Source organism: Stylophora pistillata, chromosome 1, assembly GCF_964205215.1.
Source record: "Stylophora pistillata chromosome 1, jaStyPist1.2, whole genome shotgun sequence".
NCBI lineage: Eukaryota > Metazoa > Cnidaria > Anthozoa > Scleractinia > Pocilloporidae > Stylophora > Stylophora pistillata.
The window spans coordinates 34603428-34621512 of record NC_142519.1 but is presented as its reverse complement, the minus strand read 5'-3'; the positions used below and the strand labels follow the sequence as shown (position 1 = coordinate 34621512).

The window sequence follows — 18085 nt, the reverse complement described above, 5'->3', positions numbered from 1 at the left end:
ATACCAATTACTGCTTGAAATGCTTAAATAATTCAGCAATCACGCACTATAGAAAGACCGCTCGTAAACAATTCGGAAACGTTTCTCAGGCCAAGATTTGTTTAAATTTTAAACAATATGAATTGCCATCAATCGGTTTGTTTACCTTACACAATAGAATGAACATAATAACTTTGGCTTCAAACAGCTGACTCGTTTCTTTCCGAACAATGTGACGCTAACTTGTATATTTTTTTAACGTATTGTTACTTTTCTACTAAAAACTGCAGAAGCTGACACATGTGCGTGAAGATGCGTGTCAGAACGAAGTTTCCACCATCTTCAGCTCGGAAAGCAGTAGATGTCAGCAACAACGGCAAAGCCCAGTCGGAAAGAAATCATAACTCACCTTTCAAATAATGAATTTCCGCAAATTTAACGAAACGAAAATCGTCATGGCTATTAACATACGAATCATAACATCTTACGAAAAAAATACGGGTCTCATCATTTTGGTGTCGTCCAATTTCGGCAAACTGTGATGTCCACATCAGAAATGTTTCATATTTGAGGGTAAACTTAAATCGTGGTGCAATAAGCAACTTGTTTCCATATTTTAAAATACCTAATTATTGGCAGATACAACTGTTGGTGGTGGGAAGTTAATTTGTGATTCGACACATCAAGTTTGATAATGATTGGTGAACTACAGCTTCAGGCGACTTTACTGCTTTATAAATATTTAACACCAGATTGACTTTTTTTGCAAAACAACGGATTGCCCGAGGAAGAGTTTTCCAAATCTACAAAGTTAATCTGCATATGAATACACATGTTCACCTTGAAATCATCGCTTTCAATGGTAAATTTTGCAAAGATTGTAAAACACGATTTTGTATGGGTTTAGGACATGCTGTCAAAAGACATCCGGTTGGCATAGAAACAGTTTTTCTATTAGATCTAACGATATGTATATGCAGCAAAGCGTTTTACCAAGCAAACCTGAATATTGTCGTACAGACACGGAATTCAAGTTAAATGCTTGGGGAAGACATCCCTTAAGCAGATGGAGGTCTCTGCCGCTACGACAAAATTTGTTAAATTTTGATATTTGACCGTCTGCCTGGACTAAATATAAAATTTATTGGCCTAAACATGTATCTGGCTGCGAGCTTTTCGAACAAAAAAATTGCAATTTAGAAAATATACAAGTTCATAGAACTGCTAAAAGCTCTTTCTATACAATAAAGATATGGGAATCTGCACTGAGAGTAACTTCACTGATCAATGACTTTCAGAACCTCGCAACGAGGTTGGTAAAGGAAAGCCGCTGAAAAACAAGCAGCCCAAACAGATCGGTCAAATTTCACTCTTTGTTTAAGTTTCCTTTTTTTCCCCAGTCGACTCGTCCAAATTAGTGTATCTCTTTGTGCGTCAAAAAGTGCTCCCTTTGGACAATTATTCGACAAGGCCATGGGAATATTGCGAACAACAATTTTGTAATATTATTGAAAAAGAGGATTAAATATGAGAAATATAATCCCTCACGTGATTGTCGGGAAAAACTCTATCATATTTTGTTTCATATCCCTTCTTCAGAAACATTTAGAAGACGGCTAATGGCCTATAATGAAAATTGGTGCTTCAGCTACAAGGGTAAATTTTTGCATCTCTACAAATGACAAAACTAAGCAACAAATGAATTAATTAGAATAAGCAAATGCGTCCAGCCGAATCGAGAGTAAGAGTTTACGACTATCCGGGTGGTGGCAATGATTTGTGGGGATTAAAAATTCCATTACGTCTCATGAAAACAGGTTTCAGTGATTTTAAAAAAGTCTCCAACTATCAATGCATTACAACTCATGGAAACATGTTTTAGTGATTTTAAAATTGGCCGACTATCGATTTATTACGTCTCCTGGAAACAGCTTTTAGGAATTTTTTTTAACGATTTTTGCTCACCTCAGACTCTTCCTCTCGTAAGTTTGTCAACTTGCACTGTAAATAGCCTTGGCCTTTTCATCATCATCATCATTCCTTATTACTTAGTATTATCATTGTTATCACTGGTATCATAACCTTATTATTATATTATCATTATTGTCTTTAGAAAAAAATTATATTCTGCTCATGCGTAGTTATGTTCACGCTTTTTCCTGGACAATGACGAATCGCTTCCTTTTAAGCTGGCAGAGTGATTACCGTCTAAAAATGGAGAAACAAACTCGGGAAACAAATAATTATGGAACTTAGTTATCGCAAGATATAGTTAGTGAATTATCAGTGCATCGGACTGGCTAAAACATTGAGATGGGCGCCGGTTATCATTGCAGGAAAGACCTCAAAATTTCGAAACGCAAAAAGAGGTTACTTGATTTTCTATTTGTGCACGGACAAGTCCGCATGGGTAGGGTAAGACTTACCAACAACTTGGACTTGGTTTTAAAACCACAATCGATTTTCGTAGCATAAACGCTCATTGATAAAGCATTTTGTCCAGTATAAGGGCACACAACATTTTTTCTTTCATAAATTTGCAACTTATGTTACGAACAATGCTGACCTCTTACCGATGAAGCAAATATCAATCTCTAGCGCGCTCTCTCTCTTGTGCTCAATATAGAGATTCTAATACCTTATTTCAAGTGATTTGACCGTCGTAAAAGGCATTGGTTTTCTTTAAAACAGTTTGAGTTGTTCTCGTCTTGAGATCAAATTCACTTCAAATTTCCCCTTTATGGTGCACAGAGAGTAGAGTAAATGTGTCCTTCCCTTCCAAAAGCCTCTAATGGCAATTGTACCGAGACTGATTGTATTTTATAAAAGGTATGAACAGTTCGCAAATAAACCAATCAGACGTAGAGGCATAGAGAATTCACAGGTCTTTTAACAATATTAGCAGTGGGCTGGGCGACAAAAACTTTACAAAAAAACACGCTTTAAGAGGATACTTAAAGAGCTTTTACTATTAACGTTAAGTAAATTAGAGTTTCTGGCTGCATAAGCCTTGCGGGCCAAATTGAAGCACTACCCGTAAATAGCGCTGACGTTTTCTTTATACCGTTGTGATCAATAAGGGATAAAATCTTGAAGACAAATCAGTAAGAACATAGTATGTTCGAAAGTGACTTTGGCAAAGTTTAATATTTCTTAAGTTGGCGTGATCATTAGTGTTTCTTAACGAACGTTACCGTCAAAAAGCCGTTCACAAAACATAGTTGTCGAGGCGAGAGGTTGTCTAATGGGTTTTCCTCCGGATATGCAGGTTAATTGACTTGAAAAGCTGACTGCTTAAGAGCTCTGCAACGGAAATTAATTGACATTTAGTAAACTTGTAAAATTTGTGGTTTGAAATGACATACATCGAAGCTTACTTTTAAGGAGCTAGTTTCCACCAACTTCTCAAAGCATTTCAAAAGGCCTTTATGATGTACCCTCGAGGAAATTTGCTCTTATTTTTTTTGCCATTTTGAAGTGTTTACTGCATGAGAAAGAAATTGGAAGACCAACACGCCACTGACTTTGTGAATAAATCACTGTCTAGTAGCCGCTAGATCTAACATTTTCAGTTACATTTAATAATCCTCACACGAAAAATTCATAGCTTCGAGAATAAGTATATCGATAACGGTGTTTATCTCCACAGTAGATGTTGCAGAGATACTTTAATTTCCATTGTTTAATGCAGAGAAAAAAATTACGACAAACACAAAAGAACAAAAATGAAAATTTTGTTTGTGGAGCAAAAAGCCGATACCAATATAGACATGGCGTGGAGCTTGGTAATGTCTCTCACATCAGCTGACTTGTCTTTGCAATCTTTAAGCAGCCGAGCGGCGCCATGGAACTGAGGGGGCGGAACTACACAGAAAACATTATCCTCTCTATTACTCCAGGGACCGTGCTGCTTAAACTTCCCTCAAGACCACCACCAATGCGAGAAAAAAATGGTAAATAAGTTGGGGGTATCTTAAAGATGTTTATCACTCATCGTAAGTTTGGAACAAAGAAAGAAATCCGAGTTTCCCAAAAGGAATCGCCCCTGAGATCTTCACTCATTCTCGGGCTGCGCCAAATATCAGGTTTAAATGTGACAGCGGAACCCAGAAATTCCTCATTTGTGAAGAACGTGCGACAAACGGAAGACTCTTAGGACGATTTTGTTCCACTTTGCTATTAGAGTAAGAAACTACCTTCACGAGGTTATTTTTTCCAGAGACAAATGAAGGTCAGATTTTAATCGACATACCGTGAACTTCGCCATCGTTTTGCAACCCAGCCATCCGTAAATGTGGCCGACAGCAAGGGACGTTTTCGAGTGGGGAGGGGAGGGGGGCAGAGGGCGAACGCGTAGGCTTGACCACTTTAGGTGGGACCTGAGGGTATGTTACCACAAAAACATTTTAATTTTTAAAATGCCTCAAATATGACAGGAAATGCAATTAAAATTAACTTTAAAAAAAGTTTACTCATCAACCCAAATATCCGATTTAAAAAGTTCAGTGCAGACTTTTTTTGTACTAAAGCTCATCAATAATGCCTTTTTTATCGTTAAACTCGTCATCACGACAATAGACTTTCTGTCACTTCAGTTCAAATAATCCTGGAAGTAAAGCGAGAAAGACTAAACCACATATTTATGTTTAAGTGTTGCCATGAAGAAACTTTGTCCACCAAAACTTGAGATACTACCGCCCACTCAACTTTTGAAGTATTGTTAATCTGTAGCAGAGATGATAGCAGAGATGATGGCAGAACGAGGAAAAAGGGGAAAAAAAGTAATTAACTACATTCTTAGAAAAGATCAAGGTTGAAAATTTTAAAAGTGGAAACTTTAGCAACTGAACTTCACTACGAACAGAACAATTTGACTGAGAATTACCTCATGAACAAAACCCAGTCAAATAATCCAACAATAAAATTGCTCTTTTTCTTAAAATATCTTCCCCTTTACGGTCCCTGTTAAAATTCCCGACAGAATATTTTACGCGGGTGACAACTCGAGCACTACATGTTATCCAGGAAACCAGTATGCAAATTTGTTACGTTCAAGTCGTAATGGCGGGGTGCTCACAAACAATCGATATAAGGTAGGAAAAAATGTTCTAGAAGCATTTTGAGATCATTAGGGACAAATTTGTCGTTGGGCGCAAAACGAATCAATTTGGCGCGAGTATAAACCCCAGGCAATCAAATGCTTCCCACAGCTTCTTCCAAAATTCAATTAACGTTTAAGCAAAAAATTTTACACCTTTTCGTTTAAAATTACGATTCGTATGAATCAACGACAAACTTCTCAGTGTTAAGCCATGGTTAAAAACTAGACCGATGATTAAAGTGGAACTCCCAAAATACGTAGTCAAAACTATTATCGGGGATCACAGGTTCGACTCAATAAATTTGTCCCTGCTTGGGACTGGAGAGAACTATCTCTGGAAATTGTTTTCCGAGCGGTATGATTAGTTCAGTGGATCAATTACATTCTTGTCAGAACTGAATACGTTACGGCCCTTCCAGCTTTCCATTCTGTAGATTCGTAACGTTACTCTAAAAGAGGGTCTTCCGCACTTTCCGCCATTTTGACCCGGAAATCTTTTTGCTCAGTCCTGCGGGGCCCTTCCTTAACTGAAAGGATATGCGCCCTCGCACAATTCCAGAAATGAAGCAATCTGATTGGTCAATTTAAGTTATCGGCCCTCAGACCACCGTCGTGAAAGAAAAATATTATTCACTTTCACAATGGTGATTAATTTTTAAATGAAGAGAAGCTGTTGGAAAATCCGGAAGGACCTATATATGAAGTTTACCACTACTGACGAACCAAACGCTGCGAGAAATCGTCAAGACTAATGTGACACGTGTGTAGTAACGACCAGAAGGTTATTGATGAAAAAGGCAACTATTAACATAAACACTTGTCAAACGGGCTGATAGTTGTACCTCAGTTTCCTATGGTGTAAATTAATCAGTTTGCAAGAATTTTTCCTGAAGATAATCAAACCACGTAAAGGCGCCAAAACCCTATATGCCGAAACAGATAAAATTAACACCAAATTCAATTTGAACTGCTTTTAAGAAAACGATCGAAAACTAAAAATGAAATTTTAATAGTAACAGTACAAATTATTTTTTCCAGTTCTAATTTAGTTTCCGAAACGAACCCGAAGAACGAGCTGATGTAACTTTCCTTTCCTACATAACAAACCATTCAAATGTACATACCGTGGATCTATACCGTACTGCTGGGTTTGAGGAGCGCTTTTGCTCCTATATAGTCCCTAAATGCCGCCTTTGACATCGACCCTCTCTATCATAGTCACGTCTAAACATGAACACGGCCTTCCAGGCGTCTCGTAATGTTACCACCAGAACCGCCACAACAACTAAAAAAACTGAATTACTATGATTAAAAAAGTCCTTTCCAAAACGTTCGAGGTGAATAACTCTCTCCCATTCAATTAAGTCAAACAAAGAAACAGACCGGTTGATATCGTGCCCTTATTATCAGATGCCGCCACAATCCGGATGTTAATTTCTGTATTTTCCCCGTTTGAAATACAAATTAATTGATATCCTGCCGGAGGCGCAGCTCAAATTGATTGTCTTGCAAATAAACTGGAAAAACTGAGTCGGTTTGCCTTTGCGAATAAATTTATTTATACTAGCACGGAACAATACTATTCAAGATTAAGCCCATGAGAAACTCTGTTCACCGTTAGATTGGTTAAGAACTAAGTTATAATTTAACAGTTTTAAATTTTCAGCAGCAGGTGGATTTTACGTGAATAATGCGCAAGACTGGCCAAAGGCTTCCAACATATCAGATTCACATCAGAGTGAATTAAATATTCAGTTCACTATTGACAAGATTGCTGTCTTAAAATAAAGTTAGATACGCTGGCTGGTTTTCAGTGAATTAAAAAAAAAAAACGCCTTCAGGGTAGTAATGAAATTGCCTCAATAGAGCTCCTTAAAGTAACAAAAATGTTTCTGAGAACCTACTACGGTTTGGCTTATCGTCGCGTAAACTTAACATTACTTTTCTTCCAGTCACAAAGAGGTGTACGTTTTGGAGACATGTTCCTTCTGCGTGTGAGAGATAAACACTTGGGAAAAACACATAAACAAGCGTGGTTGGTTCTCACAAGCTGTGCGACTGATTAAAGAATTGACAATTGCCAAAAATAGCTAACCATGTTCCGCTACGGGAAAAGCAGAAAAAATGCTTTAAGAAATGTGCGCCTACAAAATGGCTTGTAACTTACAGCTAGTGTCTTTACTTGGCGCTCAAGACAAGTCTTTCAAATGAACATCCATTTTCCTCTACTTTTAACAACAATTAATTGTCTTTTTGCTCTTGTTGCCTGGTGGGATACACGCGTTGAGCCGAAGCAGACAGGAACATTTCACGAAATAAACAATGTCAACAGAATGCATACAGTGAAAGACGTCAGGTCACCGACAAGGCAGTGAGCCAAATATGTCAGTTCCTCTTACAGTTCCATTAAAAATAAAAAACAGCAACAACGAAAGAAAACCGAAAATTTCAACACAAACCGTGCAATTTTAAATTACAGCTTACAGGGAGTTTATATGTGTTCTTTACCTTCCAAAGGCTGAACAGCTTAGAGGCACTCCTTTAGACAAGCTAACTGCACTGTTGATCCACAAAAATCTCGTGGAGGCTTGTTTCAAGAGACCAGAACCAAAAATCTTCTTAATCAAAATATTAACCTTTCATAGATGGATTAGAATCGTATGGCGGCACTACTGCAGCTAATACACATTAGTAAGAGTCAAATAAAATTATCTCAGGGAAATCTTCAATCGACCAAACACAACGCTTCCCGTCTTATCAATAGCTCATCAAATCAAATGCGGGGATGCTTTTGCTGCATAAGATCAGATCAGATCCACCTGCACTAGCTGCTAACCAATCGGTTTTTAACATTCAGCCAGAACTTCCCCATACGTTTGGACTCGATCTCTTCTTTGTTCATTTCTTTAATCATACGTGTTTACTGAAAAGATAGCGTGTTCGCCACCTTGTTTGTAGCCAGTTAGTCAGTCAGTTATCTAATTTCAAAATGTAAATGAAGAGTAACGTTGACGGCAGCTTCGTTATCTTTGTTTTCTTCTCACCGGAAACGAGGTGTTTTAAATCAAGAAAGCCGACAATTCCAAACAACTGCTGTCCGGTCTTAGACAACTGCAATGAAAGCACCATTCGAAACGAAAGCGCTGGAGACAAGCTAGCCTATCACAATGATTTCTGAAAATTATTCTTAACAAACAATTTCATAATTGCAAGAGAAAGCCTCATAGGGAGACAAGGGCCTGTCAAAACTGAAGCAAGGTCAGGTACTCTAATGATTAGGAATGTGCAGATTGGCTAAAACTTGCCAAATTAAAGTATACCTGCGTTACAACAACCACTCGTACGTCATGCGAACGCATTTGAAGTGTTACCTTTTGGGGGGGGGGGGGGGATCTTACTCATGGAAGGGAGGAGTATCTGAATGCTTACAAAGGGTTTCACAGGTGGTGTGTGTTAGTATGTCGGTGAAGGCGCGCGCTAGAAACAGAGCTCGGAATTAAACACAACCAGATTCCAATAAACATCTGCAATGTACTGTCCTTGGAGAATTTTCAACGATACAGGCGAGTCAATGTCAAAAATATCAGCCTTATTTCCGTTCGTATTTCCAGTTATGATGGAGAGTAAATCCGTCCAAAAATATAGAGACTAAACCAAAGGAGAGACGAAAAAGACAAAAAAACCAGGGTGTTAGTTTGCTACATTGAAGCTTGTTCAAACCCACAAATGTCTTTTTCAATTTTCAAGCCATAATGTAATTAACAAAAATGTAAAGAAAATGCATTAATCACTTTCACTCTTCATTTTAACCGTGGTTTTCTGGCGAATTTCACTTCAAAGCATTCGAAAACAATAATCGAACGATAGAGCTATGCAAGAAGTTTCATTAATCAGTTCTCAGTTCGTATTCACTTCTTTCCCTCCTTGAAAATTCACTCGTTTTTTCTTTGTTTTGCTCTTTCTCCGTGGAAGTTTCTTCGAGAGTTTTTCCTCCTCGTTTAAACTAATTTGGATTCCATCTGAGTTCTGTTTCCGTCTGAAAATCATAACATCAAATACCATAAAAAGGGTGGTAAATACCACGGCTTATTGAGCAACAATCGTCTAATAGAGCCATTATTTTCAGTTAGGGTCACCCACCAGAAATGTAGTAACACCTTGTCTCAGTCACAAGTAGAAAAGGATGACTTGTCGAGGAGAACTGATGCACTACTAGGCTAGCTTACAACAATGCTTTTCTTCAAATTAAGATACATTAGCGCTGATGGAACATTTTCTATCACGGATTTATCTTACCCTCCATCTCTATAGATATATAAGAAATTGTTAACAAATCTTGATGGGCAAAATAGCAGTACCTTTTTCGCGGGGGATTATTCGGGCGCTGTAAACAGTCTCGTCTCTTGTGTCCAAAGCCCCCGCATACGTGGCAAGTGCCAACGTCTACTGATCTGGTAAAATACGGTACAGGAAAATAATTACAGGAAAATAATTAGCAGATGTCCTTCTGTTAGACCAACTTTCCTAATCACGCATAATCTTGATTTTTCGGAATGTTCAATCAAATTGATTGGTGCTACAAAAATCATCACTCAATGTCAAAAAAGCATGATAGAGGCAAACAGACCGAGGCATACCTCTTACACTGGTGTCCTTTAGTCTCACAGCGACCGCAAGTCATACAGTGAACACGGCCTGTATGTCAATAAAAAACAATCATTACAAGGCAGGTTATTTGATTATGTTGGCGGAGTCTCATGTAAATCATACTAACATAATCTACAAAGAGAGCCCACAGAATTAGATTATGTGTTCTTTGTTTATAACAGAGCCGGAGGGCAAAATTGCCAAATTCTGACTGGCTAAGAGACAGGGAGTTATTTTCGTAATTTCTTTCTCCTGAGGCATTCTTTTCATTTTGATTGGCTATGCACGCAATAATTTTCAACCTTTACTGCTTAAAGTACTCTCTTAAGATCTCTTGAAAAGACAACTTTAATCCGAAATTGTTTTTTTTTTTTTTTAAATTTATTTTTTAATCGAAAGCAGCGAAAAGCGGCCTGCAAAAGCTGGTTGCAGTTAAGAGATTTGATCGAAGGAAGAGAAGGGTTTTTCGATCAAAAATTATATTCATTAATGTAAACCGTTCATCGAGTTCACTGGTGTACTTGCACCAAGAAATTCTTAGCACTCAAGATTTCATTGTTTTCTTTTTTTTGCTTTGGACCAATTCTGCACCCACTTACATTGTAAATGGTGGGGTAATTTTAATCCGTGGACCACAATGAAAATTAAAGTAACAACAGCCTTGGTACTTGGACAAAACGTTTACGAGTTTCATCCGCGAGATAATCTTACGCGATGGCCGGCCCAGAAAATTTTGATGAACAAATCTGAACTACCTATACATGTAAAATCCATTTATTTATCTGGGGCCCTCGGTCAGCGGAAAAGATATAATTAAGTGGGCAAGAAGAAAATGGCGCATGCCAGGTGAAAAGCGAGGGGAGAGTGTGTAAAAACCTTACTCGAAACAGTCTGACTAATACAAGTTCCATAGAAATCAAAATCGCACAGAGAGAAAAAATAAGGATAAGATCAGCATATAGCACGAGTCAAATGTCAACTCTTTGGGTCGGAGACTGTAAGCGAGCCAGCTTAGAAAAAACGCACCTGGTATGACATCACAAGAGTGGGCTTTGGGGTCTATAGGCCTGGGTCGCACTAGAGCTTTTTCTTGTTTAAGTGAAAAATTTGTCAACAAGTAGCGTAAAATAGGTGCAACCCCCAATTTGAAAACTTGTCAAACTTTTGGTTCGTCATATGAATCAATCAGAGAAGTTTTGGTGAAATGATTTTAGTTTGATGCTACCACCGCCAAAATTTGGAAAGTGCGAAAATTTTGCCAATTTTTGATTTGCCAAAAATTGGAAAATATTCCAATTTGCTCTAATGCGACCCGGCCCTAAGAAACCGCAAAACCGTAGAGAAAATCACCCAAAACCGCACAATCGCAGAACATATCTATATATATATATATATATATATATATATATATATATAGTTATATATATATATATATATAGAGTTATATATAGAGTTATATACAGTTATATATATATATATATATATATATATATATATATATATATAGATATATAGCTCTTTGGCATACAAAGCTTTGCTTTCATGTCCAAATTGAGCACTCTATCTAGGATGAGTCATTGCTGCTGCAATTGCGCATGCTCGCTAGTTTACTCTAGTTTGAGCACTCTGGCATGGCTTAGACGATACCACAAAGGTTGGGTCGTTTGGGGTGACCGTCTCGGTTCTCCTCCATCCTAGCATTAACACTGCACTGATGAGGTCCAGAAGGCCGAAACAATTCTGTCTGCAGTTAGTTATATATATATATCAAAACCGAAAACAGCTTGCAAATCCGTCAAAACCAATAAATTTTCACAACCCAGTTATCAAAACCCTAATCGATCAGATGCCGTGGTGACAAGTAGAGCGTACAGAGGTTTCGCAACTATTAGAGATCAGTGCACGGTGGCGCATAACTGCAACTCAGATCGAAGAGAAACCGGAACCTAAATAAGAAAAACCGAAATCCGGAAATCATTAGTATTTTTAACGAAAACCGAAAACCAAATCCTAAAAAAATGGAAATCCGCTAACTGCAACGAACATCAAAACCAAAAAATTCGATCTAAAAAATAGACAAGACCGAAAATCCCAAAGCTCACCCTTATAGTACTTACCTGGCTTGACACATGTACCACACATTTCACAATGAACATATTGCCTCCCGTCCTGAAAAAATAAAAACTGTTTTCAGCTAAATCAGCACTGAATTTAAATCACCGGTGTAACGTCACGAAAAAGAGGCTTCCACGTTAAGATATTTTATGATACTATACACGTACAGTGTACCTTTGACATACAACCATTACATTTCTCACAGTGGATATTTTCAGGTGCTACATATCTGTCACAACTCTTGCAAAACCTAAAGAGGTAAAAATTTTGAAATCAAAATCTTGTTCGGCCAAACTGCTCCAAACCTTAGCACGTCGAGAGTTACGCTTCGTCCACCTCCTTCCGACGTTCACTCAAAAATACTTATTTGAGCAGGGAATTTGGCCCACTCTTCAATAGCAGACCTGAACATCTTGGATGTTGAACAGAAATCATTGAGTATAAAGATCGAACGTTCATACCTGTACCCTTCAGATGAAGGAAGAACCACATCAGCAGGCTTCATGTTCGTGAAGAGTCTAACGGGTGAACCACGTTTAGAACCCTTCTGACTTTTGCTCTTGAAACATGGATGGTTATCATAGTCAACCTGTCCAAATAAATTACACTTAGTTTTTCAGTTCGATATGGAAGGGTATATAACTTTCTTTAATATAATTCAGGGGATTTAAATATGACCTCATTTTCTCTGCTGAGGAAGTGAAAAAAGTACTGGTGCACCAATCACTCTCATTGTGGTGGTGCATGTAAATGTACATGTATGACCCTCTTCACCCTAAGATGAAGTTGGTTACCTCATTTCACCAAAAACTGAAGTTGGCCCAGCAGTCTAAGTCACTGACCAGGGTAAATTCTCATAAAGCTTCACACGTCCCATGTCAGCCACTCAATATGAAATAATAGATAGATCATGATCCAGACCTTATAATCTAGCATGTTGAATGACGGCAAAGCAGCTTTCATATGAGGCTCCATAAAGTATGGAAATATCCAAACTGTTGGTAACTCAACCCCTGATTCACCTGAAAGGAAACATTACATTATATTATTTTACATTATATCATATTACTTCAAAAGTAGAGGAATTAATGACAGACCCAATGAAAATGTTTAAAGAAACTTGCTGCACACTATGGTTGAAATCTACAGAAATTCTACCCAGTTTAAGCAGAAGTAGTGCCTACCACGAATGATTTAACCAGCCAGCTACCATACAAGCAGAAGTAGTGCTGACCACAAATGATTTAACCAGCCAGCTACCGTACAAGCAGAAGTAGTGCTGACCACAAATTATTTAACCAGCCACCTACCGTACAAGCAGAAGTAGTGCTGACCACAAATGATTTAACCAGCCAGCTACCGTACAAGCAGAAGTAGTGCCCACCACGAATGATTTAACCAGCCAGCTACCGTACAAGCAGAAGTAGTGCTGACCACAAATGATTTAACCAGCCAGCTACCATACAAGCAGAAGTAGTGCTGACCACAAATGATTTAACCAGCCAGCTACCGTACAAGCAGAAGTAGTGCCCACCACGAATGATTTAACCAGCCAGCTACCGTACAAGCAGAAGTAGTGCCCACCACGAATGATTTAACCAGCCAGCTACCGTACAAGCAGAAGTAGTGCTGACCACAAATGATTTAACCAGCCAGCTACCGTACAAGCAGAAGTAGTGCCCACCACGAATGATTTAACCAGTCAGCTACCGTACAAGCAGAAGTAGTGCTGACCACAAATGATTTAACCAGCCAGCTACTGTACAAGCAGAAGTAGTGCCCACCACGAATGATTTAACCAGCCAGCTACCGTACAAGCAGAAGTAGTGCTGACCACAAATGATTTAACCAGCCAGCTACCGTACAAGCAGAAGTAGTGCTGACCACAAATGATTTAACCAGCCAGCTACCGTACAAGCAGAAGTAGTGCCCACCACGAATGATTTAACCAGCCAGCTACCGTACAAGCAGAAGTAGTGCTGACCACAAATGATTTAACCAGCCAGCTACTGTATAAGCAGAAGTAGTGTCCACCACGATTGATCAAACCAGCCGCCTACTGTTTCATTACAATTCATTGCTATATTTTACTCTCCTAATCCTGATCTTAATCTTCTGAAAATCAAATTTGCTAAATACTGTACTTTGGGGCTCCTTTCAACCAATTACTTTTATCTATCCCACTGACTTTTTAGCATTTTGACTTTAATAGCTGTTAATATTTTGTGAATAAATTCTCTTTTCTTTTTTAACATAATGTGTTGACACCGCATGCGTTACAAAGCAAGTCGCCAAAACAGCTTTAAAACGACCGTTGGCAACAAAGTGGCAACGGAAAAAAGGGAAGGAGACTTCGCATGTTTTATTCCTCGCTTTTATTATCTTTCTAATTCTTTTCTTTTTGTTTTTAAATTTGTCCTTTTTTAACGGCCCACATGTACGCTTCAAATTCGAACTTAATGTGTTAGTTATTGCCGTTAATGAACTTTACACTCCAAAGTCACAAAGAGCACGCTTGGGCCGCCTGTGATGTAAGTACTGTAAGTACTGTTCTTTGTGTGGTTATAATTATAATAATAAAAAAAATACAATTCATAAACTGATGCAGTTGCCTCTCAGCAAGAATGTAAACTCAAATGTACAGTGTATGTGTATTCATTTCATTTTAAGACAACATACATGTAGACATTGAAGATTGAGGATGGACCTCTAGCAATCAAAATAATAACACTTGACAAGTTATTTAGTGTTACACAACTAATGTTAACAATTACCATGAAAATGAGCCTGTCTCCAGGCATCCCATATGTTTTTCACTGAGAAAGAAAGAACCTCAGTAAGGCCACCAAATGGAGGATCCATCACCAACACTACACCCTGCCTCCTCATGAACAACTTGAATACCTCTCTTCTTGAATTATTTCCAAAGAAGTAATGATTAAACATATTGTACCAGCAAAACTTGGATGGTGGGAAAAATTGAGCCTGTATAATTAATAATAATAAATTAATAATAACATGTACAGTAAGAAATGCTTTGAAACAAAAATAAGTCAAAGGATATCTGCAATATTTCAACTCCTTGAGAGCGTCATGACGTACATATCTGAAGTCAATGTCCAGAAGAAGACTATCCAAACAACCAGATGGTAAGTCATCAGATTTCCGACAGGCTTGAATTTCCTCATGAAGTCTATGAAAAGGAAATAATGGAAACATTAACTGACTTGAACTGAATCTCTTAAGAATAATTGCAAGATTAATTAAATGTTTGTCACCTAGGGGTAGTATGACATGCCTTGAAATTGTACAACATAGTTAAATCAAGGCTGCCTGACTATGTAATATGTATGTACAAGAAAGAGTGGAATAGGCCCTCTGTGTGGACATATGAATGTAATAATTGAACACATCAACCACAGATGAATTAACTTAACAATGATGCAAACCAGAAAACATTCACACGACCATGCATGGTTCACTCATGTTGTAGAACGCTGGACTATCATGCAGGAGGTAGAAGGGTTCAATCCCCAGACCTGACAAACACTCTGCATTTAACCTAAGTCAGAAGAAGGTGCTGCCTTTGCTATGGCATCCCCAAAATGGTTAGACATTCTAGTCTTCTCACAGTAAGGATGATAAAACATAGGCCCCATCTCCTGCATCTTCTCTGTTCTGGTTTGCAGGGGACATGAAAGAACCCATGCACCTCTCCCAAGAGTAGAGAACCATGGGAATCAAACCAGCTTCAAAGCTGAAGTGGGCCAGCCTGTCTAAATATTGCTAAATAAACAAATACATCAAACATGAAAATACACATACCTTGGTGTGCCTACACATAGCACATTGTGAAATCCTAATTCCTTAAGTAGACAAACTAGGAACTGTGTTGTCTTACTTGAAAATAAGTATTGCTACAAAAAGTGAGAGGAAACATTCATTTAGCTGTACAAATGATGTAACTGAATTGCAGTAAATATAAGGGGGGAGCCATCTAAAGACATTGCAAAGACCAGAGTATAATGGAAAGACAGAACTACATCAATTAAGGACCTAGTCTGATATATTACTGGTATGGTCTGCATTATAGAGTATTATTTTTTCAAGAGGGGACTGAAAATCAAATGCAAGTAGGCTAGCTTCACTCATTCCCAGTATTTCAATATAGATGAAGACATCCTCCCAGCTGGACACAGCATCCATGTTAGTGAGTCATTTACAAAATTTGATACATACTGCTTGCGTCTTTTCATTTTCTCTTGGTCTTAGAATAAGAGTTGGCTTGGATAGATCAACAGCTTCTTCATAATCATGTGACAGATGATTTTTCTTTTCGTTATGTTGAAACAGCAGGCCACAAGAATGACAATGAAAACATTTCTTCCCTTGGAGATTATCTGATTCATGAAAGATGCTTGAGTATCTTAAACAGGCTTCATCATGTGACCGTCTTAAATTTTGTATCATTCCTTGATGAGCTTCTTTCCTAGCCTCTGACACTATATCTCCTTCCCACTGAAAAAATGAACAGTGTTTTCTGTCTCTGGATGCTGAGCATGCATAGAACCTCTGAGGTAACCGACCATCTTTGTAAAATCTTTCAAACAGGAGCATTGGTCCTTAGAAGATAAAGCAAAGATGATAATTTACAACTGGTTGCTTCTGGGGGAATGAGACAAATATTCACAAAAGAATGTAGATCTGCACTAATTTTTTTTTTTTTTTTAACCCACACTCAAAAAGAGATTCAGCTTATTTCAGATGGGAAGCCTTTTTTTTCCAAAACCTCCCAGAAGCTGCCATGACATCTGTTTGACTTAAGGCAGTACCAGAGGCTAACTCACCCTATTTCAGAAATGCCTTTATTTTCTCATATATCAAAGATTAATGTTTAACTGGGTAATTTTGTTTTTATTAACTCGGTTGATAATGTAAATTGGCCACCGTAAAGAGTTTCAAAGCTTAACTCTTTACAGTGGCCAACTTTCTTTATCAACTCAGTTGATAAAAACAAAATTACCCTGTTATACTCCTACACTGATGCAGCACCACAGCTGTCTCCTTAGAAACTTATCCCCTTTATTTTTTAAGTACTAGCCTATTTGCAAAATTTTTCAATTTGAAAATGTTCCATTTTTTTTAAATACATGCAAAAGAGGTGTCATTTCTAAGGATGAATCTCATGGCAAAATGCAATTGTGTAGAGATACAATCCTGGTCTAATGGTGTTTAGATGACATTTCAGACACATCCATTCAAAAATGAAATATTTCAAAGTGCTCTTTTCTTTTTTCAACCATAAATGGAACCAGAAAGGAGCTCTACAGTAGCTGACGACTTATTTTCCAAGCTACGAAAACCCAAATGTGTTTTCGTTAGCCTTTCTATGATAAAAGTTCCAATGATATTTCTGATCTTTGGGACATTCGGCAACCATGAGCGAGTGGATAACCATATATTTGATTATGTCATGCCATGTTTAATAGATCGAAAGTTGTGACTTTTAAATGCCTAAACCACATTGTGTTTTTGTGGTTCCTGATGATGCACTTTCCCTCTTTTCACTTCCCAGCCAAGCAACATCAATTTCTTTAAGTCACGAGAAAGCCTTTAACATTCAATGCTTCCTCTACTCTTGTGTTGCTCTTTTATATCTCGCTAATGCACAGTAAGGAGTCAAGATTGTTTCAACACTGCAGGAAAGGTGTCATTGCTGCAGATGGTACAAATGTTTATAGTCTCTTACCAAAACAAAAATTAGGAAATGAAGAGGTCAGTTAGTCCTGATGATTTGAAATAAGCTTATGCATGTCAATTAATGTCTTAAAATAAACTACAAACGCTCGATCTCAAGAATTCATCAAATTCTAAAGCCGAAGTCATTTATCCGGGAACAACTACAAATCAAAGATTAGAAACAGTGATTCCCCTTCACCGTGTAATACAATCGCTTTCAGAGTCTACACGAGGAAAATAGCAAAATCGTCGGGGCATACGTGTTTAATTGGATATACAAATCTGTAAGCTGTTAGCGTGGCACTTGGCTTACCGTGAGGACACTCTGGAGCTAACTCGGGATTTTCCTTAGACAAACAAACGTCAACTCCATATCTCTCCGCTGCTGGGTGCTGAAACTCCATAATGATCTTTGAGAGTAACAATCACAATTTATTATCATTAGTTACCGTAGTCGTTACCGTGCAAAGAGGCCGACCAGGCCTCCATTTTTTGTGGGCAGCG

At 38.0% G+C, this 18085-nt stretch overlaps 2 protein-coding genes across 8 annotated transcripts in view; both read right to left on the bottom strand.

The window, feature by feature from the left end:
• Positions 1-8460, bottom strand: part of LOC111335042 (alpha-1A adrenergic receptor-like) — a 10466-nt gene extending 2006 nt beyond the window's left edge. Inside the window, exon 1 of one of the 4 annotated variants that reach the window (XM_022940876.2) lies at positions 6205-8460. Coding sequence is in view for 1 of the 4 variants with exons in the window: in XM_088729500.1 (XP_088585626.1) it covers positions 2618-2652 (35 nt within the window). In the remaining 3 variants the exon portion in view is untranslated. Of the gene's footprint in view, positions 1-388; positions 3154-6204 lie in introns of those variants that run through there. The other 3 variants (XM_088729512.1, XM_088729500.1, XM_088729518.1) reach the window with 3 other exon arrangements.
• LOC111335041 (rRNA N(6)-adenosine-methyltransferase ZCCHC4) lies at positions 3175-18085 on the bottom strand. Of its 4 annotated transcripts, XM_088729419.1 has the most exons (13): positions 17895-18085; positions 16082-16464; positions 15668-15759; positions 14945-15035; positions 14617-14827; positions 12764-12864; positions 12304-12431; positions 12017-12092; positions 11845-11896; positions 9718-9775; positions 9439-9531; positions 4232-4358; positions 3175-3282 (listed from the first exon to the last, which is right to left on the bottom strand). In XM_088729419.1, the coding sequence occupies exons 1-13, from the start codon at positions 17983-17985 to the stop codon at positions 3274-3276; spliced, it is 1512 nt and encodes a 503-aa protein (XP_088585545.1). In that variant the 5' UTR covers positions 17986-18085; the 3' UTR covers positions 3175-3273. The 4 variants fall into 4 exon arrangements, with proteins under 4 accessions (XP_088585545.1, XP_088585538.1, XP_088585549.1 ...); XM_088729412.1 differs by lacking the exon at positions 3175-3282 and having other exon boundaries at positions 3340-4358; XM_088729423.1 differs by lacking the exons at positions 3175-3282; positions 4232-4358 and adding an exon at positions 8592-8728 and having other exon boundaries at positions 17895-18084.

Coding starts and splice junctions, on each gene's coding strand:
- LOC111335041 (XM_088729412.1), bottom strand. CDS start 17,985: ATGGAGTTTCAGCACCCAGCAGCGGAGAGATATGGAGTTGACGTTTGT. Junction 11,897..12,016: donor GTAATGGTTGTATGTCAAAG/GTACACTGTACG, acceptor TTATTTTTTCAG/GACGGGAGGCAATATGTTCA. Junction 4,359..9,438: donor AATAATCCCCCGCGAAAAAG/GTACTGCTATTT, acceptor ACATACCCTCAG/GTCCCACCTAAAGTGGTCAA.